General features: G+C 34.5%; 1 protein-coding gene and 1 long non-coding RNA gene across 2 annotated transcripts; one reads left to right on the top strand and one right to left on the bottom strand.

The window, feature by feature from the left end:
- Nucleotides 1–182: 182 nt before the first annotated feature.
- LOC143256568 (uncharacterized) lies at nt 183–25,093 on the bottom strand. Its single transcript, XR_013031410.1, has 2 exons — nt 22,461–25,093; nt 183–864 (listed from the first exon to the last, which is right to left on the bottom strand). It is a non-coding gene; the product is annotated as an uncharacterized LOC143256568 (long non-coding RNA).
- LOC143256567 (techylectin-5A-like) lies at nt 3,895–11,997 on the top strand. The gene is given in 7 exon segments (XM_076513942.1): nt 3,895–4,052; nt 6,750–6,932; nt 7,251–7,417; nt 7,419–7,421; nt 8,195–8,300; nt 9,386–9,550; nt 11,521–11,997. Coding segments are annotated over 6 exon segments (876 nt in total). The 5' UTR covers nt 3,895–4,052; nt 6,750–6,766; the 3' UTR covers nt 11,790–11,997.
- Nucleotides 25,094–26,553: the final 1,460 nt, after the last annotated feature.

Raw genomic sequence — 26,553 nt, forward strand, 5'->3', positions numbered from 1 at the left:
AGTACTTCAGGTGGCAGCAGCGTTGTCGCGAGAATCATGGTAGGTTGGTTTGAGTATCATCAGTGAAAATATCGTTTGGTAACCATTGATTTTTGCGCAACTTCACTGATGATAATTGTCATGTATGTTTACACAGGAAACAACTGAAAAGATATACATTGTGGTAATAAATATTTCAAATATTATTAAGTGAATTTATTCTTTATTTTTCCATAATATATTCAAAATATTTTTTTTTCAGTATAAGAAATAATTTTTAACAATAGAGAGTATGCTATTTAGAAGAAAATTCAGACTAAATTAATAAAAACTGTGGTGCAACTACTTCGTTGAAAATGAACTAAGAAATTACCTTTAGCCTTCTATAACCTGAATTCTGGCCAGACTTTTACCATTATGTAGTTTCTACAAAGTAAAATTATATACGAAGTTAAAACAGTTAAGGAATAATAAACTACATATATAAACACACATCAAGCCTAAATGTTTTGCAACACGTTAGCGTACTTATACATTTACGTTAACAATAATAATTTCAAAAGTCAAGAAACTGGATCCATCTCACTTGATCCTTGGACATTACTCAATTTTATTACACAAATTTAAAAGTGGAGTTTTGTGACAAGTGTTTCAAAGTGCACTTCCGCTGTTCAGAAGGAAATCTGTAGACACAAAGTGGTTAAAGTGAAAGTCAGAGTGTGGTGTGACCATGCAGAAGACAATATGTACACTGAGTGGTATACAAACACACCATGTGTTTGCTAGCCCTGTATATGCGATTTTCACATTGGTCAAGTTCCTCTTAGCTTGATTATTCATTTAAGGCAGCGTTTCCAAAACCTTTGTCATCCACGCCCCTATTTACTAAATAAATGAAAAGGAGAGTTGAACGACTTGATATAATACACCGACACATACTAAAATGGTATATATGTATGTTGTAATAATTACTTATTACTGTCATCAATAAATAATGTATTAAAACGCTCATTTTTTTCACTATTGCATTAATAGCCGTCCTAACCTGAACATTGATTGAGTTTCTGTTATAACAATGCCACATCAGGCTATCTGTCGTGTCCACTGAGAATAATCGAGCCACTAATTTTAGCGTTGTAAAACCAAAAACTTACCACTGTTCCATCGGGAGACTACCTGAACAGAGGGACAATGTTTAGATATTTTAAAAGAGAAAGGTCCAAAATTTAACTTTTAACGAAACAATACATGTCACATGAAAATAGGTACAAATACTGTTCTCCAGTATAATATGAACATGAAATTAGTACAAATAAACATTTAGAGTGGATCGTTCCCACCAGTACTATGAATTCTAACAATTCTATTTCTGTTATAACTTCAATGAGCACACACTTGCTCTGTGATCATTATTGCTTAACCAGTCCTTTAAAGGGAAATAATACATACACATAAGTAACACGCACATCAGTATGTCGCTGAATAAACACACGTTGCAGTGTATATTACGTTAGATTGGAAAGTGTGTTACCTCTAAAGACGTGAGAAAGATCAGAAAGTGACACTATCGTTCTTAGTTAAGCCACGTCAAATGAACTCCATAGAGGAAAGAGACAGGACAGAATGAAGGTGAATATCTTTCATTTTTATTAATCGATGTTTGTTTCTTTAACACCACAAACACGGCATGCTTTCGACAGTAAATATTCATTTACAACTCAAATAACGAGAAAACAACTGCCTCAACTAAACTGGCGCAGAGTAAATTGATTGGTTCATACTGCTATTGGCAAAATTAGTTAGTATTATAAAATTTGCAAAGGATTAAAGTAAGAACCGGCTTTCCGTGGTCGCTAGGCGCTCGCGTTGCAAGCGCTCAACCCAGCGTTCACTACTGTTCTTAAAGTGTTTACGTTTTGGTGCTACCGTTAGTGGGGAATAATGATGAAATGTCGATTATTTTGAAACACATTTGGAAGCAGAGCTTTACATTTTCACTATCAAACCTTTTAAAAGTGTACACATTGAATTTTCCTTTTCGTGTTTATGCCACTAAGAAAAAAACATAAATCGAACAATTGTTTTTGTTGTTTCTACCGCTGCATATATAGGGTTTGGAATTTTTCTGCAACATTTTACGTAGCTTTAAAGCCAAAGCTTTTGAATGAAATTTTAAAATCTGTGTCTGGAGGTACATAACGCTCAAGGTAAAACACAGCGTTTGAAATTTTGAATCCTGAGAAACACTAAGAAGCTTACATATTTTGCGCATGATAAGCAAACCATCTAAGCATATAAAACTCCAGTAGTTTTAGTTCTTGTTTTTACTTTATTTTTTAGCCGCGGCAAAACGTCTCATAAAATGACTCTGAATATTTTCACGTACAAATTTCATCACATATCTCTATCTCTTGACCGATTCGAGATCTAATCATGGTGGTGGCTATTGAGGATTCCCTCTTGTGTTTCTTTAAAACATTTATATTTAAACAACTATTCGTAAGTTAACATCCAACTTAACTAAATCCCTGCTGATGTTGGAAACAAGTATAATTTGTTATTACATGATTTGTATAAGAATATACAACATAAATAAGTTATTAAAACTTTGGAACTATATTGAAAGATAATTACATTTTTTTTACGCTTGAAATGTATTTCACAAGATACACCAAAGAGCACAGTGTTTAATAAACGGTCTACGTTTGCTACAAAACATCGTTTCAAATCCACTTGTTTTCTTTTGTTTGTGCTTAACTGCTGTTTAATTCACAACTGCTGCCAAAACAACACGGAATGTCTGGAAGATTCATATAGAAACGAGACTTAAGCAAATAAACATTTATTCAACTTTCAATTAGCAGTTTGTCTAAATTAGAATTCAATAACACAACTTGTAACTAACGTATACGAAACGCAACATAGCGTTCGAACAACAGAATAAAGTCATTTCTACAATGTAATCTACAACGACATTTTAAGATCAGGTACAAATTGGATTTGCAGTATGTAAGTTTGGATACGCATTTTACACTATACAACAATATTTTATTTAATTAATTTCTAATTCTACATAATTCACTTAGTGTCACGGATGTTGGAAAACATATGTAACACTGGAGATTTTAATTTTTCTTATATTTAATTGTTAATCAGTAGCTGAGGTTCGCAGATTGATATAAAAGTGTATTGATGCTGGTGTTCTTTAGCTCCTACTGTAATAACCACCATCATATTACTTTTATGGTATCCATCTGGTTGCCAACGCTTTCTAACTTTGACGAAAGTTTAATCTTAAAATATTTTTTTCATAAGAAATTTCTTTGAAGCTATTGTTTCTCTAGTTTTCATTCTGCATTTAACTTAACAACGTTTTTGGGCCCGGCATGACCAATTGGTTAAGGCACTCGAGTCGTAATCTCAGGGTCACAAGTTCGAATTCCCGTCACACCAAACATGCTCGCACATTCAGTCGTTGGGGCGTTATAATGTGACGGACAATCCCACTATTAGTTGGTAAAAGAGTAGCCCAAGAGTTGGCGGTGAGTGGTGATGACTAGATGACATCCCCCTAGTCTTACACTGCTAAATTAGGGACGGCTAGCGCAGATAGCCCTTAAGTAGCTTTGCGTTAAATTCGAAACAAATTAAAAAAATGTTTTTATTTTTAAAGAGAGTTGCCTTTCTTCTTTAACACCATTCAACCACACTCTGTGCTACGAATACTTATGATCTTTTACAAAATTTCCAAGACATATAAGTCGCATAATTAAGTTTCCAAAGTTCCGGTTTGCTGTTTTGTAATATTTATTGCCAACGTATTTAAACCATTAGGATATATTTGAATTTTTTCTATATTTCTAGTGACGCTCTTTGCCGTAACTTATTTGTGAAAATTGATCTTTGGCTAAGAGGAAGTTCACGTAGAAAATCATCTCGTTTGGCATATGTTGTAAACGTATCATCGTTCTAAGAACGTCTTTCTCTGCATTATGTCACTATATAAACATGCTTCTGGGTTGAAATATTCTAAACAGCAATAGTTTAAAGAGTTCTTGACCCACAGTAAAGAAGTGAGTAAACAATTTCTTTAAATTATATTTTTGGCACATCTTGAAAACTTAGTCAATATTTTATCATTTTGTTATGGTTCATTTGTAAATTTCTTTGTAATTTGTAAATGTGTCTATTTACTTAAGTCAGTGGATTTTAAATGGTGCATAAACCACCTGATTTTTCCTTGTTTTCTTGAAGAACCACAAGGGTATCTACACACTGTTGCTACTTTCCTTTCGTAATCATACAACGCCTAAGAGAGCTCGCTAATCACAGATATGAAACAGTAGATGTAAATTCAGAAGACAAAGTTCAGTTTTTTTCATTGTTTATTTATTTGAAGCTGAGGTATTAGCCCAACCCTTTGGTTTTATCACAGTTTATTATAAGTGACTTTGTCGGGTTATATAGACACAACAGATATTTTTCCTGTTTCTGGACCTGACCGAGCTTTCTGTTTATTAAGCTTATTAAATTATATTTACAATATTGTACAAATACTTTTTGAAATCACTAGTTTACCATTTGCCTGTGGATGAGCGTATGCAAGTTCTAGTGCTTTAAAGACTTAATAGGTAAAAAAGTGTCAATCAGTGATGAAACTGACCATTACAATAAAAGTTCCTCCCACGAGAGGTAGCAGTCAATGCCTACCAAGCACTTATTGACTGACATTTTGGATGAGGATTGGAAATGTAACTGTTATCTTTCTTCTCAGTTGAATGACAGCTAAAAGAAAAAAAAAAGTGACACTTAATAGTATGTATCATGTGAAAAACACAATAACACTCATAGAGGTACCATGCATCTGGGATATAGACGGACCACTGACCAACACATTACCAAAACTCTATAAATAATGAGCAGGGATAGAAAGATCTACTAAAATCCAAGCGGGCATCCACAACTCATGTAGCCCATTGTGCTCGTCATAAGGTCCTCCAAGAATACAAATGAGCACTCTCTACCTCCATGACACAGCTTATCAGAGAATCCTAAATAACTTAAACAAAACGATTTTGGAAGGTTATCTGAAGTAGTTGAAAATAAGTAACTAACAGCATCTCACTTGGACCCATGATCAGTGGCATCACACTACCTACGTAACGTTAAACAATGTCAAAATGTAGTTCTCATACAAATTTATATTGACTGTGCTTGTAACGTGATTTGCTAACTTATGTATTCAAAATTGTTTTCATATATCATACTCTACCTACCGTATGAGCTAAATATTAACAAGATATCATCTTTCTAAGCCATTAGAAAGTGTGTGTCTGTGTTTTCTTATAGCAAAGCCACATCGAGCTATCTGCTGAATCCACCGAGCCATTAGAAAATGTCTTTCACAATAAACTATTATAAAATAATATATCTACCATACACTTTATAATATTCTATGCCTTCATTGATATAAGTCTATTTTCTTCGTTGTCCACCTATTACAAAGTATAGGTACTTGGTGTAATAATACATTTCACACATCTGTAAACATTACTTTATTTTCCATTTATATTTTCAGTTGTTTATATCCTTCGCCACGGAGATTATGATTCCACCCCTGTGAGTGTTTGTTAGCAAGATTTCTTTGAATGAATGTGGACAAAAGATGGTATACATATGAACTATGACCCAGCTTGGAAGTTATTAGTCTTTGAAGGGTTACTTAAGAGACCTATTTTTTGACACTATTTCTGCTCTATAACTCAGTCAAAAACGATCGCACTTTAATTAAACTTAGTGGACATACATAGATTATTATTCCTCATTGTTCTGTCAGAAATGTTTTGTCTTTGTTGATAACGAAGGATACATTTTTGCATATTTTTGTGAGCCGAATAGGATCAGCTCTGCGTGAGTAAGGTATGCCCCTCTATTTTTTAACTATATTTTGCTTGGTTGAGTACGAGGGTTATCCGTACTAGCTTTAATTAATTTAGAAGTGAGAAACTAGAGAGCTACTCTTTTACAACGTAATAGAAGGATCGACTGTCACTTATAACGCCCACACGGCTAAAAGAGCAAGCATGTTTGGTGGAAAGAGGATTCGAACCAGCGATTCTCAGATTGCGAGTCAAGCGCCCTGACCACCTGGCCATACCCGACAATTTTACTTGCTGCATTACAAATATAAAAATGTCAGTATAAAGTTTTGTTTACTCAATGTTTTACATGAACAGTAAATAATATGATAACAGTATGATAATCATGAATTACATTACGAGATACCTTCTGCACGTGTACATGCATTAGTGTCATTTACAGTCAGATGTTTTAGCAACAGCAGCAGTGTAAGACTACTGAATCGTATATTTGCACTGTTGATGTTGTTATTTTAGCACAAGTCTACACAACTGGCTATCTTTGCTGTACCCACGGCTAGAAATCGAACCTCGGAATTTAACTTTACAAGTAAGTAAGCTTATGCTCCAACGTGAATTAGTTGTAAATATGAACGCTTACGTCTAAAAATCTGTTTTCGACATATGTAAAGAGCAGAGCACAGATAGCCTATTGAGTATTTTTGCAAACTGACCCCTGATACACACTGACCTTAGCAGTGTTGGTGAAGAATAGAATTGGCGAAGTGAATATAAGAAGCTATACTAGTTTATCCTTTGTTGTGCAATAATGAAAATATGAAGCCAATGAGAAATAGACAATTTGTCTATAGTTTAAAGTGTCTAAAGCTTTACTTTTGTATATAACACTAGCTAAAGGAAACCCAAAAATGCACAACCTACGGAATATTTTATTTGTGATCACTCTGATTGGTCAGAAGTATGGATTAACGAGTAGCCAGAATAAGGAACTCTGTGACGTCACGTCGTCCACAGGCCTTCTGGATTCTATCAAAGTCATGGCTTATCACGTCAAAGAACAGTTGAAGGACAAAGGTCAGACTGATAAAAATAAATCCTTGTGGTGAAACTTTCTAAAAACAGCCACATAAATATTAACATGTGTTCTTTTTTCTCTTATAAATCTCTAATAGCCAGTAACTCTCTATATAAATGTATTGGAATAGCGTGAATCATACATGTATATGTATCACAAATTATATAACAATATGTATATATTAAGTTTCTTTAATGTTGAAAAAGTCATAGGTTATTTCTATTAACAAATACTTAGCTATTTTCAATTTTCTTACTAACTTAATAATTATGATATAATGTTAACTACAAATACTGTAACATTATTATTTGGCATAGGAACAAGTGAAGTAGCTCAACCAATCGTTTCTCCTGATCCAACGGACTGTGCTGACATCTTACTGAATGGATATCGTTCAAGTGGAGGGTACCGTATTTGGCCAAAGTCTTGGATGACTGTAGGAACTTTGAATGTTTACTGTGACATGGAAACTGACGGAGGGGTGGACAGTAAGTACTACTTACTATCAAGGATGAAAGTGTGTGTGTGTGTGTGTTTTTCTCATATATCTGCTGAGAACACCGCAGGATATCGAACCCCTAATTTTAGCGTTGTAAATCCATAGACTTGCCGCTCTACCAGCGAGAAACCTTATAATATAAATCAACGTTCTATAACCTAGTAACACAAGTCCAATTGTTGGTAATATTAAAAACAAAGAACCGTAATGGTTAAAACCTGAAGACAAAAGGCAAAAACTTTTATGTTAACCTTATACAAGATCTTGGACTGTCACATTCACCCAAGTTAGGGGTCCGTGGTTATGAGATGAAAGGAATAGTTTGCTAACGAAACTGAACAAAATCCAAAAGTTTTGTTATTAAAAGTAGTTAATAAAATCCCATTTGTTTATTGTCTTATCTTAAAACTTAAAATATGATGACGATAAAGCAAAATATACTTAATTAACTTAATATAAGGTTTTGGACTGTAACATTCACCAAAGTTAGGGAAGAAGGTTTATGAGATGGGAACAGTAATATACAAACTGAAACACGATATAAAGCTGTTATTATGGTAAGTGATATTTAGAACAAAAAATATGCGATGTAAAAAACGTTTTGTTATTAAACTTCCAGGTTACGACACATCAATTTCAGTTTTCATTTGGTTTAATTTAAGTGTCTGTTTTTCATTATTTATTTCCATCTTGTTTTCATACTCGAAACAGATAATGTTATTGTCTGGGCAAATTAAAATAAACATAGTGTTTTAAAATCAGGTAATACAGAGACGAGGGAATTATGGGAACCCCAGTGACTACTTTTACAAACCATGGAAAAATTACAAACTGGGATTTGGAAACATTGAAAAGGATTTTTGGTTAGGTAAGTTCATTGCAATAATTTATACCCCATGCCTACGTAATAATACGTAATGAAATATTCATACCAACTACATAAATCATTATTTTGAACAAGAACCAAAAGTCACAAAAATAATATACTATATCATATAGACTTAGGTTCATAAGTTCTGGGTCAGTCGTTCACAAACTTCGCCTGACCCAAAATGGCCAAGTAGTTAGGGATGTTCAACTCGTGACCTGATGGTCACGGGTTCAAATCCCTGTCACGCCCAAACATGCTTGCACTTTCAGTCATAAAGATGTTATTAAGGTAAGATCAATCCCACTATTCATTGGTAAAAGAGTAGCCCTAGAGTTGGCGATGGGTGATAACGACTGTCTTCACTCTAGTCTTACACTGCTAAATCAGAGACAGCTAGCACAGATAGCCCTCGTGTAGCTTTGTACGAAATTCAATAAACAAAAATCTAACATCCCCAGAATAAAAAGAAAACTTATATTTTTCAGTTTATAATTCCTCGTTACTCTTTAACTGGATTTATATGCAAACGAAAAAATAATTGAATCCTACAAGTAGAATATTTATATTAATATTTTACGACACACATAAAATTCTATTCCCTATTTAATTGTGTTCTTCCTAACATGAAAGTGGACTACATCAACAAAACAGATTTTTTTTAATTTCGCGCAAAGCTACACGATGGCTTTTTGCGCTAGCCATCCCTAATTTAGCAGTGTAAGACTAAAGGGAAGGCAGCTAGTCGTCACTACCCACCGCCAACTCTTGGGCTACTCTTTAACCAACGAATAGTGGGATTGACTGTAACTATATAACGCCCCTATGCCTGAAAAGGCGAGCATTTTAGCGTGACGGGGATTCGAACCTGCGACGCGCAGATTGTGAGTCGAGCGCCCTAACCACCTGGCCATGCCGAGCCTATAAAATGGAATCGGACGGAGAAAAGCTAAAACGTCCTTAAAATATATATATTACGAAGTTCTAGGAATGAAGGTAGGGATATTTTTTATCTTTTTTACACATTTTAAAAGTCGTGCAATTATGGAATAATATCTATTAAGGCTAACATTACCTGTTTCCAGGAAATGACCGAATATTTGCTCTCACGAATCAAAGAAACTACATGATCAGGTTCGATCTGAAAGATAAAGAAAACGACACACGATACGCCATTTATCAAGATTTCTGGATAGAAAATGAAGACTATCTTTATTGTCTGCATATTGGCAACTACAGTGGAGATGCAGGTAAGATTAATCAAATACGTATGAAAAACAAACAATATTTCTGATGATTGAAGACAGAACTGACGCTGGATAAAACGTTTCATGATTTTTCTAAACAGAAAAAAAACAATTTTCTGGCTTTTTTCTTGAGATTCTGTTCCGCTTTGAGTAAGTGTTAAACATTGTTTTATCTTAGTATATTTCTTGAACTACATTTGTCTTATAAACCGTGACAATAATTTATCAAAATATTTAGTGTAGGAAGGATTAGTAGCATTGAATGAATTTAGGACTAAATACGAATATTGTTATATGAAAGATAAAATAATATAGCTATTCTATAAACGGTGGTATTATTTAATCAGTTACGTTGAAGTGGTTCAACATGGTGAGATGGTTTAGACATTCGACTCGCAATCTGAACGTCGTTGATTAACTGCGAACTGACATTAAAACTAAATGATTTTCCACGACAATGTGTAGAAAGTAAGCCTTATAAAATCTGCTAAAAACACTAAATTACTATGTTTGTTGAAGTTACTTTGAAATCTTATATGTTTATCAGTCCTAGTCAATGATACAAATTAGGATATAGGGGTTAGCTGTATAATATGCATTATCAGAAAAAGATTCAAACTGTATAAATGAACAAACCCTGTAAAGATGAAATGGCTCGGCGTGGCCAGGTGGTTATGCGTTATACCCGTTATTTGTGGGTTCGAATCTCCGGCCCACCGAACATGATTTCCTTTACAGCAGTGGAGGCTTTGTAATGTGACGAACATTCCCACCATTCGTTGACAAAAGAGTATCTCGAGAATTGACGACGGGTGGTAATGACTAGCTACTTTCACTCTAGTCAGTGACAGCTAAATTATGAAGTCTAGAGCAGATAGCTATTTGGTAGCAAAATAAATCAAACCAATGCAATGAAAAACACTTTCCTCGTGCGTGTTCTTCACATTTATTACCGTGACACGCAGATTTTACCTTTTGCAGTATTTGACGTGACATAAGGCCTACGTTTAAACTGTATCTCAGAAAGGCTGCTGTGAATGTTAACACTTTTATTGATAAGCAGAGAACAACGCTTCGACCTTCCTATGTCATCTTCATGTTAACAAAAAGAGAGTTTGCAACTTACCGTTGCCGGGCACGTCTTATGGTCGAAAGTATAAACGGGTATGGGATTGTAGGGGGCGTTGCAGAAAGTGTACGTTAACGGTTTTTTTGTTTCAACTTGTGTGGTAACGGCTTTCAGTTAACACAATACTTAGTGTATAACTCTCTTTCCTAACCTGAAGATGACTTAAGAAGGTCGAAACGTTGTTCTGTACTTTATTTTAATTAAAGTTTTAATACCCATACCAGCCATATTGAAAACACATCACTGCTTTTGTTCAATTAGAAATGAATCTTCACTAAGACCCGTGACTTTGATTCATTTAAAATATAACCTCATGTGATATAACATCTTAGGCTCTGGTTTACGATCTTTTCTATTATATTGAAATGGTGAGAAACTGAATCACAAACCTTGATATTTAATTAACACATTCTAGACTGACCGAAAATTGATTTTAATCTACGATATTTTCATTTTCGTTATCTGTCTTTTAAAAACAAGATAATAATATAATTTTCATTTCTCTTGCAGTTGGATTAATACTAATCGTGTATCCAACTATTTCAAACATGTATTTTAGCCCCTAGGTGTTTTGTTTTGTTTTTTGTCTTAAATGAAACATTATATTGTATCATGCATTGGCTAATAAAGTATTTTCAATGACTTTTAAACCAGTTTTGTATTCAATTCACTAAATAGTTTTGTTAGGTGTTGTATTCAATTCACTAAATGGTTTTGTTAGGTGTTGTATTCAATTCACTAAATAGATTTGTTAGGTGTTGTATTCAATTCACTAAATAGTTTTGTTAGAATGTTTGAAATTATAAGTTCTCGTATCTTTTGTTTTCGTATTTTTACCCCTCAGGAAACAGTTTTGGACGTCACAATGGACATAATTTCTCCACAATAGATAAGGACCACGATACCCATGAAACCCACTGTGCCCAGACGTACAAAGGAGGCTGGTGGTACGATCGCTGTCACGAATCCAACTTGAATGGTCTATACTTAAATGGGGAACACAACAGTTATGCTGATGGTATCGAATGGCGTGCTTGGAAGGGCTACCACTATTCTCTCCCGCAAGTTGAGATGAAAATACGGCCAGTTGAATTCAATATTATTGGAAACTGAGGCTTCCTTACCCCTCAGAAACTGTTGCTAAGAGCAGTCTGAGAATTTGGAATAGTATACATTAGATTTTAATATAAAAAACCTCTCAAAACCAATAAATTACTAATATTAGTTTTGTTATATTGTGTATTACGTGATTATTAAAAACTTTTTTTTTGCAAAACTTTCCATATATTTTGATCAAAGAAAAATAAATGTTTTTTTATTATTATTGTTATGTCGGTTTTATTAGTTATAAGAAACAAATGTCTTCTTCATTGGTTATTTTGCTCTACCTGAAATCATTTTGTTTAAATCTAGTTGAGGTAAGGTTAACGATAAACACCCCATCTTTATGTGATTTATATTTCATATAAATGTGAAATTTGGTGCTGTATGTTATAACGCATCGCTAAGTATGTGGATGCCCCGCATCATTAATTGTAGCAATAAACAGAGAAAGATACCGCAGAAGCAAACATATCTTTCAAAGTAATGAGGCCCGACATAGTCAGTGGGTTAAGGCACTCGACTCATAATCTCAGGGTCGCAAGTTCGAATTCCCGTCACACCAAACAGCCGCGGGGGCGTTATAATGTGACAATCAATCCCACTATTCGTTAATAAAAGAGTAACCCAAGAGTTGGTGGTGGGTGGTGATGACTAGCTGCCTTCCCTCTAGTCTTACACTGCAAAATTAGGGACGGCTGGCGCAGATAACCCTCGTGTAGCTTTGCGTGAAATTCAAAACAAACTAAACCAATCAAAGTAATAATGTTTAGAAAATAGCAATGCTTGAAGGAAACACGTCGAGAAACGCGTTGTCCTGCGAGTAATCTGAAAGTGCAGTATGAACGAATATATCTATTTAAAGCAATGCAACGATATCTTAAGCAAACGTTGAGAAACGTGTCACAGTACAATTAACATGTAGAGAAATAACTGACACTCCGAAAGGTCAAATAAATACAGAGGCATAACTCAGGACATTAATTCACAGAAACACACCGAGGGACTTCAGTTATCTGTTTAGATTGGATAAATACACGCTCTCAGAGTTATAAGAGGTTACCAAAACTACAAACTAAAATCGAGGAAATGTGTCATGAATGTCGAAGTAAATCAGACGTCAGCGAGCTTGTAACAAAACATACAAACTTAGATTTTAACCTGAAGACCTCGATTAATGAGACAACGCTATAATCAGACCGTTGTTCTCGAATGGTGGAGGAAATACTGTACATGTATAGAGAAAAGATCATGTGATCAGTTAAATCAACCAATTCCTTGTTAAAAAGAGGATTAGTGATTAACTGGAGAACGTAGAAGTTCGTAAACAAAGTTTGACAGTTTAATGGTGTGTCGATAAGAGTTTTTATCATGAAACAAACTCAGAGCAATAGTAAACAGGAAACCAGCTGTTTCTCTGAGTGGGCCGATAATCACCCTTATACTAATATAAAAGGGCTTGGAAAATAAGTGCAGTTAGTTAGTTAGTTAGTCAGCTATGTAATTCAGACAGCTGAGTATCTCAGTTACAATCTCAACTGAAGAACAGAAAAATTTCTTCATACCCAAGCTTTTTGTAAGTATTATTAATAGCATTATCCCTTAACATCAGTCAACTGGTAATAAAGTTACTAACTGTCTGTAACAGGGGTAGACAACTCCATGGCCACTGGCCACACGTGGTCAGTAGATAACACAATTGTGGCCAGCTCGAGTTCAGGAATCAACTTTTGACATTTTTTTTATTTTTTACAGCAAATTTGGTAATCAGTGACTGGACTGCCTCTCGTCATCGCTAATGTCACACGCTTCATCACTGCCACAAACGCCGCCCATTTTGTAACGTCAGTCTGGTTTAAATGTTTGTTATCAAGTGTGCGTTGCTTTGCATGCGCTTGCAAACATATTTTTATTTTGCAGCTTTCAAGTGTTTAAATATATTTTGTTTTTAATCCCATAATATGGATAAGTGGATAATTTGAAAACAAAAGAATCCAGATGATGGTGAACACTCTGAAAATAAAGACAATTTAATTAATTCTGTCTTTACTGACGTAAAGAGAATGACACGTGACTGGAAAATGTAAAACGAGAATTTAATGACAGTTGCGAGTTGAAATTTGTAGTGATTGAAGTAAATAATAAACCAGTGTGACTTTTGTGTAACGAAGTCTTTAGGAATAATAAAGTATACAACCTTAAGTAACAATTTTCACAACGAATTTTATGTAAAATTTCCAGTTGATAATAAAACACGTATGAATGAAATTTGCTGTCTGAAAGTACAACATCAAGAACAGAAGGGAGGCCTAAAAAGATTTTAATCATCGATAGAACTAGTTACGTTAGCTAGCTATAAAGTAACTTGGATTTTAGCTCAAAAAAAGAAATCATTTTCTGATGCTGAACTAGTAAAAGAAATATTGATTGTGGTCATTGAAACTCTGTTGGAGAATTACGATTCAAAAATAAAAGATGATATTCTTCAAAAGGTAAACAATTTGCAATTACGTCAAAGAACAATTGCCCGCAGAATGATAGAGTTAGTGAAAGACATAGAAAATCAGTTGTTTGAACAACTAAAAGAATGTTTGTATTTTTCTTTAGCACTAGATGAGTCAACAGATGTTAGTGACACTGCAGAGTTGATGTTTTGGGTTCGATATGTAACTTGAGATCTTCAAGTGAGGGAAGAAATGACTGGCCTTTGTGGATTACGAGATCGAACATGTGTAGAAAAACATCTTTGAAAAATTTCTTGAAATGCCACAAAACTTCAGCCTAGATTGTAAAAAACTGATTTCTGTCACAACAGACGGTGTTCCCACCATGACTGGGGCGAAATTAGGATATAATTTCTTTTTTAAGCAGCATTTAATTGAAAATAATGTAAAGCCCAAACTGCCATCTTTCTATTGCGTTTTGCATCAAGAAAATTTATGTACTCAGATGTCTAAAAGTGATGACTTGAAAAATTTTATGGACATTGTTGTAAAAATTGTGAATTAGAAGTGGAAGGTCTCTCATCCATTGACAGTTTGTTGAGTCTTTGAAGAGCAGCGACTGTACCTTTGATGATCTTACTGATTAAGTAAGATGGTTAAGTAGAGGAAAAGTCTTGGAAGGATTTACTTCCTTATTTCCTCAAATAAAAGAGTATCTTTTGGAAAAGGTAAGATTGAAAATTTCCTGAAATTGAAACTTTGTCATAGCAGTGTGGTTTGAACTTTCTGTTTGACATGATGGCTCGCTTGAATAATTGTAATACGAAGCTTCAGGTAAATAAAACGCATCAATTGACTTATGAAGGTAAATAAAACGCATCAATTAACTTATGAAGGTAAATAAAACAAATCAATTAACTTATGAAGGTAAATAAAACAAATCAATTGACTTATGAAGGTAAATAAAACAAATCAATTGACTTATGAAGGTAAATAAAACGCATCAATTAACTTATGAAGGTAAATAAAACGCATCAATTAACTTATGAAGGTAAATAAAACAAATCAATTAACTTATGAAGGTAAATAAAACAAATCAATTGACTTATGAAGGTAAATAAAACAAATCAATTGACTTATGAAGGTAAATAAAACGCACCAATTAATTTATGAAGGTAAATAAAACGCATCAATTAACTTATGAAGGTAAATAAAACAAATCAATTAACTTATGAAGGTAAATAAAACACATCAATTTCGAAAAATAAAATGAATACAAATAAAGGGCAAATAAAATAAAGTTTCATATACATATGTGTATACATATGCATGGACTTACATCTATATAAATATACATGTGCGTGTGTAAATATTTAAGGCGACTAGCGACAGACTAATTAAGTAAACCATACTTTGAAGCAAGTTCATGATAATGATTAAATTCTCATCTCATTGTTGATATCACGTGATAAGTTTAAATATATAACAGCAAATGAATATAACAAACATTTAACAACAAATAGCACCATACATGCTTGCCCTTTCAGTGGTTGGGGTGTTATGAAGTGATGGTCAATCCCACCATTCGTTGGTAAAAGAGTAGCCCAAGAGTTGGCGGTGATGACGTGCTACCCTCCCTCTAGTCTTATACCGCTAAATTTGGGACGGCTAGCGCAGATAGCTCTCGTGTAGCTTTGCGCGAAATTCAAACCAAATCAAACGACGTTATACGAGTCTAATATGTTGATCTCTATTGAGTAATGTTGGAGCTTTTCCAGAAAGAACTCACACCTAACAAGCCTGTCATTTCTACTACAAAATTTATTCATCTGATTCTGAAAGCAATGATGTAAAATATCAAAAGAAATAATTTGTTTCAGCAAATGTCTTCTAGCACGTGCCTAGCGCGTGTTTGCACGCGATTCTTAAAGTCGGCTGTTTTAAATATATCTTAGTACGTAAAGCATTGATGTTTTACATCATTACCGTGCAATAAATACGTCAAAGAACAATATGACAAACAACAATGTTTATTCATTGCAACTGTAAGTTCGTATATGATTCTTTATTTCAACAACGAATCAACCTTTATGTGTCATTTTTATTTTAACAAAATAATTAATCATTACAAATATGACGTTTGGGTAACACATATAGTGATCTACAAAAGCTTTGGTTATCTTGTTTATCCTTTTGTTAATTATTACGTAAACGAGCAGATAGAAGCTGTAGCGTATAGATGCAGACGCATTTTTTAAAACAAAAAATACCTGACAGTATCTCAAAATCTGAAACGAAACTGTTTCAGATTTACGAATGCAGTCTATGTATCTCTCTCGTGGGGTTGAAATAAAATAAATAAATTAAAAGAATAAAAAATGAATTAGCGTTCGCGAGAAGCAAACAGACTAAGCCTGCTGGTCGAAAATTTTAAAAATAATTATTATTATACAAGTAAGAAGATAAAATAATAATGAAACACATTTTAAAAGATTTTAGTGTAAATCTGCACAAAGAATCATCGGTGCTACCACAGTGTATGGTCTACGAAGGTACTATGATTATCACCGTTTTATATTTCGTTTGTTTGCAATTAGCGCATATTTATAATAAACAAAGTTTTTTTAAACTAGTGAAGTACAAAACACTGTTTCATAAAGTTATGGGAGGGGCAAACATAATCGGATTGAAATAAATTCCAACAGTCAAAATTAGCGTAATTATAACCTAAACTTAAGTCACTCTCTTTTGGAACACAGAACTTATTATTATTATTTACTGAAGAAAAAATGTCTACAGATATAAATTATTTATCAATAAATTATGTTTTGGTGAACCATTTAAATGGTGATGATTATAGTAGTTGTGTACATCTCACGCCATAGTGTAAATATATTTGTAGGCTGCACGACGTTGCAACACCGAATCATCTGTGCACAGCTAGCAAAGCTATACGATCTCAGTGAAATAATAATACACTGGTAAACAACCTCCACATAACATGAGGTTCGAAGATCAGACTGAATGGAATGTAAGTGTGAGAACAAATACAACAAAGAAAATCAAACAAATCTGGCAAACACAACTAGGCGCTGTTTATTTCACACGTAATTGCATTATACGTCATTATACCAGGTTGTAAAGATGGAATTATATCAGCAATATAATAATATTAAGACTGTGGTAAGCTATACGAGCAGCAGAATATGAAATATAACACACGAACAAAACTTCACCGACTTCTCTGATAGAGATAAATCGTTCTCCTGAGATATCGTAATTAATTTATGTAAAAGCATCAAAACTACATGTATAATGCACGCTCAACGTGCAGCTTATTGACTGGAAAAGGACACCAGGATGTAAAAAATTCTCTTGTATCTGCGACAGCCGCAGGATACCCCCCCCCCCACACAAGGTCAAGGAGGGCATAATGCAACCATCTCAAGAAGAAGTAGATGGGTTATCTACCCAGTCAAGCCATAAAAAGCAACCAAGGTCAAGACGAATGTAATGATTTTATGAAACAGTGTTTAAGTTCTTTCCACAATCAAGTCACAAAACCTAAAATATAAAGCTCAGATGGAATTAATCATGTGACCTCTACCGGATTTAATGTTCCAAGACTGAAACCCGAAGAAATTTAAGAATTATGTAAATAAATAAATATATATATACTCTATGACAAGCAAATATTGCAATCTTCCCTGATTTTGAGCTGATACTATACAAAGGAAACAGTTGCTCAACAAAACCAATCGCCAACTGTCCACTCTTGTGTTACCGAACAGCAGGATTTGACCTTATAGTGCAATAACTACTTACGGCAACAGCTCTAGTACCATAAACTCTTGGATTTACATTTTGAATACTAATCATTAGGCCATGCCTAACCCAATATATTTAAATACTGCATCTCATAATAGTTATTTTATTTACTTTATACACATTTACTTACAGTGATAAGCATAAAATGTTACAATGGAGTTCGATTGCATTATATTCGTAAAGCCCCGCTAGTTTTAGCTAATCGAATTTTTTTGTTTGTTTTCACTTAATACACGAAACAAAGAAGTTTCACATTTTTATAAATCCTTGAATGTATAAGATAGAAAAATTAATCACCGTTAGCCTCAAGGTACATATATTATCATGTTAATAGGTTTAAAATATTAATAAAAACTTCGCTGTAATACTGTATTCTAAAAGACGGTTGTAATGAATAATAAAACTTTAATTAAAATAAAGTACAGAATAACGTCAACAAATACTTTGCAACTGACCGTTGCTAGGTGCGTCTTAGAAACGAGAGTGTGAACAGCTACGATGTTGTAGGGGGCGTTAATAATTAATATACTTTTTGTTTGTTTTGTTTTGGAATTTCGCACAAAGCAACTCGAGGGCTATCTGTGCTAGCCGTCCCTAATTTAGCAGTGTAAGACTAGAGGGAAGGCAGCTAGTCATAAAAGTGTTCCTTCGTATTTGTTCAATTTTATTTGAGTTTTTGTAGAAGAAGGGCTTCTTTGATATTGCGTTTGTTTATATTTGTTTATGTATTTAGTACCTATTGTTTTCTATGTTTATGTTGTGTTTACTTGATTTGCAGTGTTCAAAAACGTGTGAAGGTGTTTTTTGTGTTACTTGAATCTGGTTTTCGTTTTTCTGCTTGTTTCTCCATTATAGAAGTCGTAGCAGTTGTTGCATTGTATTTTATAAATAATGTTGGTGTTATGTTTGTCAGTGTAGTTTTTACATACTATAGATTTTGGTTTTCTACCTTGTTTTTTGAATGAATTAATTGTTTATTGGAACGTTGTGTTTCATTGTAAGGTTTTATTTTTAGTTTATTGCTAATATCGAAAATATATTGTACGCAACAGTGTAAGCTTTTATAGTTGTTTCTCTGAATTTATTAGTGTTTGTTTGTTGTTGGTCTAGGTGTGTGTGTAATTTTTTCCAACTGTTTTTGATGGAAATTTGTTGATGTTGATGAAGTGTCGTTTTATTTTATTGATTTCATCATTAATTTTATCAAGTGAGCATAGTTTTGTGGCTATGTTTATTTGATATCTTAATATACTGAGATTTTGTTTTGTTTCATGTGATGAGTCCCAGGGAATGTATAGTCCAATGTGAGTGATTTTTCTGTGGATTTCTGTTTTGAAATGTGTATATGTTCTTGTGATCATGAGGTAGAGAAATGTTATTTGGTTAGTTTTCTCGTGTTCACAGGTAAGTACTAAACTGGTACAGATATGTTGGAGTATTTCGAGTTAACGTGGTTGAAAAACTGTGTGTTCTGTAGATGTGAATGCAGCAAATGTACTGTCAACATATCTGTACCAGTTTAGTGGTGGATGTGAGGGTAAAGTGATCGCTTGAAATTCAATCTGTGTCATGAAAATGTTGGTTAGAACTGATGACATGGAATTTCCATACTTAGGCCATTTATTTATGGGTAGTTTTGGTCAGAGTTCGTTTTGGTGGTAGTAAATTATATAACAATTGGTAACTGGTTGTTAGGGGTGTATATTAATGGGTTGGGGTCTTGAATGTAAAGTTCTAATTCAACGAGCAACATTTTATGCAACAATATTTCATTTAGACTTCAAAAAAAATATTTCTGAAACCTGCTGGTCCAGCATGGACGCTGATGAAGACTAGACCGTTAAATCAGATTTTTGTTTTCTTACGAACAATACGAAATTTTGGGATGGTTACAAACCATGAGATATTTTACAGGTATGCTGTAACATTTAGTTTTTACACAACACAATTTATGGTCTGTAGAACACATATAAATGACTAAGGTTAATTCCATTTCAGAATGACAAATCTGAACACAATTGTGTTGAATATTACCATTAGTAAGTTAGTAATTTTATAAGATAAATTTAAAGTGCCATATAATGGCTGTAGTTTAGAAGTTACATCATACAAAAAGTTATTCGTTTCTACTCTCAACGGACGACGGCACATCGACAATAAAACGCAAAAAACCGGTTTTCGTGGTGGGCAGAGCACAGAGAGCCCTTAGTGTTCCTTTGTGTATAATAACAACAATAGTAATTTCTCACCTGATAGGTTAAACAGTGATAAATCATTTTTTTTCTTTACAACAACGTATTTAAATAAACAAAATTTTGAATTGATAAAGACACGTCATGTACGATGCTAATAAACTTGTGTGCTCATACCGCTACAGTAAACTATCGTGTTATAGTTTCGGAACACAGTTTGTAATGTTTGAAATAACAAAACGCTTGTGTTAATATACAACACTTTTTTTTTTTTTTCTTACGGTGTATATCAGTAATACAACATAATCATTACGTATCACTTGGACCAGAGTTTCTAAATGTAATATCTCCGAGGTTGGGGTACGAAAGATTGTGAAGCCAGCTAACCTTGTAGTACGCACTATAATCAAAAGCTAAAAGCGAAGGTAAATAATTTCCAGAGACAAAGTGGAACATAAAACATGCAGCTTAAGTTTTTTTTTTTTCATAATTTCGCGCCAAGTTACACGAGGGTTATCTGTACTAGCCGTCCCTAATTTTGTAGTGTAAGACTAAAGGGAAGGCAGCTAGTCATCACCACCCACCGCCAACTCTTGAGCTACTCTTTTACTAACGAATAGTGAGATTGGCCGTCAGATTACAATGCCCTCACGACTGAAAGGGCGAGCATGTTTGGTGCAACGGGGATTCGAACCCGCGACACTCGGATTACGAGTCGAACGTTTAACCCACCCGGGCATGGCGGGCCTTGTAGCTTAAGCCAAATGCTTGTTTTACATGTTGGTGTATAACGCGTAGCTAATTTATTTTTACTTAATAACCTATAGTGTGAAGTTATTTTCAACGTGATAGTATATGGTGAAAAGTTAATCACAATAAGGCAAAACAACAATGGGTCAATATCTTTATTCAAAGAGAAGTAACAGACTGCCGATGCATAACGAAAGCGCCAGGGTATCTCTTATTGTTGTTGTTTTTTTGTTGTTGTTCTTTTTTTTTGTATCTTTTGTCACATGAAGTCGGAATTGTTTTATTTTAATATGTTTTGTTTGTATTGTCGAGGATTACGTTTTGGCTGATTTTTAAAGCTAAAAACCTGATTCGATACCCGTGGTGGGCACAGCACAGGATGGCCCACTGTTGTTTAGGTACAACCCAACCTATCCCGTCTGTCTAGTGTAAATATTTACCCAAAAAGTTCATGGAATGTGTGAATCTATCTATCAGGTTTTCTGTTGTTGCTAAAATCTGAGATCATTACAAGTGATAAGGATATAAACCTAGGCAAAAATCATGCAACTATGCAAGAAATACATTTTACATAAATCAGGGTAGGGGTCTATAAACTATCGTATTATCTTTAGTTTTACTCTAAGTCATGTTCAGTTGACAGAAAAATAATTACCTAACCTCTAAGTGCAGTAGTGACTTCAGGATTAGTGTGGGTTGGGAGCGAATGGTGTTGAAGAAAGAGGAACCTGAGTTTCAAAATTTATATCTTAAAATAATAAAAAAGGCAAATTGGGAAACTTTAAAGTAAGGCTTTTTTTTAAACCCAAGAACACTAACTTTCATCGTTTTAATAAACTCGCAAATAGTAACTTTTAAATATTCTCCGTTCTTATTGGCTGCGAAAGTAACAAAATTAATCGGAGATTGGATGATGTTTCATTGGGCGGGGTTTTCTTGTTTACAAAGTTGCCCAATACTTCCTGGGATTTTATTTTTAGGGTCAAGGAGAAAAAGACAAACATGTTCTCTCTCCACTCACCCACCCTAACGTCGCCGCTTTTTTCTTTACTGATTCTCCATGGAAAACAATTAGGATTTTGAACGGGATTTTTTTTTTAGTTCCGTAAAGTTGTTCCATTTTTATTATCTGTTGCCCATTTCATTAATAGCATTGATATACATTGTGCTGTATCGAATGTAATAACGTTTGTTGTAGTCTGATGTATCGTTAACTAGTAAACTTGTATTATAAAGACAATTTGCATTTTTAACTTAGTACCCGTATTCCGGGCTCACCTAAGTCTCCTAAACTAGCCGAACCACACGAGATGTTACAGTTTCACGGCCGAAAGTATCATGAATTGCCTTGCCAAAGTGATAAAATAATGTTTTATAATCATTATAAGTAGATACACAAGAAAAGTATATTTAATTAGTTGTATCACTAGCAGGTTAACTTCTAATTTCTGTTTAAGTAGATATCTAACCCTGATCGGAAGTAGTTGTTATTAATGTGTAGTTATCTAACAACAAGAAGGAATCCTTAATGGTTGCGGTACTCGATGCTCTTTTAGTCATAATTAGTGTAAATTAATCTGAGAAATCTTGGAGTTTGGCCTTCTGAGTCCAACAGTGAAATCAGATTTCAAATCGGTCCCGAGATGGCACAGTTACGACCAAACAGTTCGTTCTAGAAAACCAACCAACTCGGTACCATTCTGTTAACCACTGTACCGCGGCTAGAAACTTGAAGATTACGAAACATTATGATATTATAATACATTCATGTGTTAGGAGATCTGTATTAAAACTAGAACGATACAAAGCGTTAATTCTCAATAGTCTTAAACAAGGAGACGTTACATAATCGAAATAGGTATGTATTTTACGTACAAAATAACTACTTAGACAGTAATGCTCATACAAAATTACAAAAACACAAGACTGAAGACAAATGCAGTTTCTCAGTTTACACTTTCAAGTCGATTTCTGTATAAATCCACGATTACTGTTTATATATAAACAGTCTCTAAATTTTCTTCTGCAATACTAAAGTCCAGAATTTTTCAAGACTTTATTTACTTTAACTCACAAAATCAACGCATTCAGTTGCTCCGAGTCAACGTTTTGAAGTTATGACACTGGACTGATATAGTTTTACAACTAGCTCGTGGTTATAATTTTTAGATTTTGATAATGACCGTTAGCCACGTTTAACGACCTTATCACTGAAAGTTAACTACAAAATATACAAACACGTTTTCTGATTTACATTACCAATGGCATTTATAAAACAGAGCTTCAAAATAACCTATCAGAAAGGGAAATTGCCAAGAGAAAAAAAAAAAATACAACGCAACATTTAGTAGTTTTTCACATGAGGCCGCTGTGGAGGGAAAAAAAAAAAAAACTATTTTGGCGCTCTGCCAGAAATCTCTATATAAGTACGTAGACGCTTAGTAATGCTTCATCATGTTTCATGTCACATGCCATGCTAACATATACCCTTCAAATAGCCTTACCAAAACGTATACAGGTCTTATTGTTTGAGTTGTAACCATTTATAATCGTTAGTCTTACCAACAGAAACACACTGGGACTAGGATCTCTTCATATTGGTTGATTGTCACCACCCTCAATGTCTTTATTTTTCTTCAAGTTAGAATAACTGATTGATGCAGCTATTAGAGCTCCAGTTATTAAGATACCTCCCCCAACGGCCAACGTAGCTGTAGTCACACGAGCCGGACACGTGGATAGGCCTATGCACAACACTCCTGTTAATAGAACAGAAAAAGCAAGGCAAAAACATGATATGGAAATACACTTTCGTTTATAGAACATTGTTTCTTCCCGCTGGTCACTTTTCATTCATTTATAGTCAACGTTGGCGAGTTTTATTCAAGAGACAAGTATGCGAAAGCGACTTCACCTAACTCCTGTCTTCGAAACTCCATCTTCCCTGTTGACATGTAAGTGTTATCATGTCATCTGTCAGTCATCACCTCAAGGACTTGTAGAAGTCAACTCAAGCAGAGCCCAGTGTTTATTAGATATATAAAAAAAAGGACATCACAAATATAAGAAAAATCAAAATAGATTTGGGTTCACAATTCATGGATTAGATCATTTCAACCCTCTTCTTGGCTTAACCAAGCAATAAGTGTAACAATACTTTTACAATTTCTTCGACAGTAACATCGGCATGCGCAGAAAGTCCGCCCTATGATGTAAGATTGTTGTTAACTCAAAAGCTGCGATGAGCATATTCTGTACATGTATATATATACTTCCGGACATATCACATGGTCAAAGAAATAGGTCGGTCACCATGATGGCTCTGGACAAGTGTCTTTTAACTGTCAGAAAATATTGCACATTTATAAAACACCACACGACATTCATAGTTACGTAACTAAAACAAAATGAAGCAAACAACCCGTGAACTTACAAACAATTACTGAAACACCTCTCGAGCAAAATGTGACGCAGACGTCAAAAAGCTTCTAACATTCCTTGAACCAGCGTATTTGTCAAGTTTTGTCGAGCACGTGAGATTTACTTGTGAATTTTCGAGTCGAAAATGTTTCTTCTCCTGAATGGCCGACCAAGTGACTTGGTTTCTGAAACGTTTATCACGTGACTATGAAACACGTGTTCGGGCAACGAGGTCAGCATGCCTGCAAGATTGGGAAAACATGAAATACCCTCTGCTTGGATTTGACAGTAACCGCATTGTTCAAACGTATATACTTTACAAACGTATTTCAAAATAATCTAACTACAGTAAAAGCAAGGCACCGTTATATAAAAATGTACCCATTATCAATTAAATTATCATTGTATGCAAAAATACGACAATCGGTTGGTGAAAAGTCACATTTATTAGAAAATGGCGGGAACCATATAATGAAAACAAGCGTATTTTATAAGCTTCTATCGCTTGTTTGTTTGTTTGTTTTTGGAATTTTGCACAAAGCTACTCGAGGGCTATCTGTGCTAGCCGTCCCTAATTTAGCAGTGTAAGACTAGAGGGAAGGCAGCTAGTCGTCACCACCCACCGCCAACTCTTGGGCTACTCTTTTACTAACGAATAGTGGGATTGACCGTAACATTATAACGCCCCACGGCTGGGAGGGCGAGCATGTTTAGCGCGACGCGGGCGCGAACCCGCGACCCTCGGATTACGAGTCGCACGCCTTACGCGTTTGGCCATGCCGGGCCTGCTTCTATCGCAACCTGCAGGATTTATCGTAATGTAGATAAATTACCAACAGTTAAATGAAAATATCACATGGTAACCAGAATCCAACAGCTTTCAGGCTACACTGAATATTTTTTATATTGTATTAGCACCATTCATGTACCAAGAAAAAGACGTCGTAATCATTAGATTTCATTGAAACTATTATGACAAATTATCAAACTATTTAAACGTTTTTATATATAATAAAACGCACGTCGACTAACTTATACATATGCATGATAGCTAGGGGAATATTTTATATGTGAGCATTTTAGCTCCACTGAAAGGATGAATGTTTCCTGGTTTTTTGTCACTTCCTTGTCGTCAAATTCGACTACTGAGTAGCGCAAATTAACCAATCTTTTCTCCTGATCTCATTGTGAAGCATTTACGTTAGAAAGAAGCTAACAGCAACAAGATGCAGAAAATTGTGTCAGATGTCTATTCATGCCGGGAAAATTCACGCATCTGCAGTGATAGGTTCATTTTTGTCGTTAGGAGCGCTCGACTTGCAATCTACTTACTGGTTGCAGGTTCTAATCTCCGTCCCACCAAACATGCTTGCCCTTTCAATAGTGGGGACTTTATAATGTATTATCAGTCTCATCCGTGAGGGCGTTATAATGTTACTATCAATCTCACAACTAAAGGTTAGGAGTTGGCATAGCAGAATAAGGATCATTTTTATACATCTTTAGATTATGAAAAATAAATTAGTTAATATCGTTAACAGTAAATATCAAACCGTCAAATAGGCATCTACTCAACTACCAACATACAGATCACCACAGGGGCGAATAGGGTAAGTAGGAGCTTCTGTCAGGTTGTCGACATATTTAATACCAGTTTTGGTGTAGTTTAGTTTGGTTTTGAATTTCGCACAAAACTACACAAGTGCTATTTGCGTTAGCCGTCCCCAATTCTGCAGTGTAAGATTAGATGGAAGGCAGATAGTCATCATCACCCACCGCCAACTCTTGGACTACTCTTTTACCAACAAATGATGGGATTGATCGCCACATTATAACCCCTCAACCCCTCCTTGTAAATGTTTTAAAGGTCGTATTTGATTTAATTGTCTACAGTTATATATTTCCCTCCATTTAACACCAACACCAATACGTCGTAACATTTGTGACTGTTCGTTTTTTTAAAGCAAAAGTGCACGATGGTTTATCTTAGGTTTATCCATTGCATGCAATCGAACCCCAGATTTTTGCTTTGTAAGTAACAGAACTTACCGCTGATCTGTTGTATGGGAATGGGTAGTACACCTATGTTAAGAAAGACGTTTGTTTACGCTTGTGTTGAGGTCAATGTTTCGTTAAACTTGT

Source organism: Tachypleus tridentatus, chromosome 7 (assembly GCF_004210375.1).
Source record: "Tachypleus tridentatus isolate NWPU-2018 chromosome 7, ASM421037v1, whole genome shotgun sequence".
In the NCBI taxonomy this organism is placed as follows: Eukaryota; Metazoa; Arthropoda; class Merostomata; order Xiphosura; family Limulidae; genus Tachypleus; species Tachypleus tridentatus.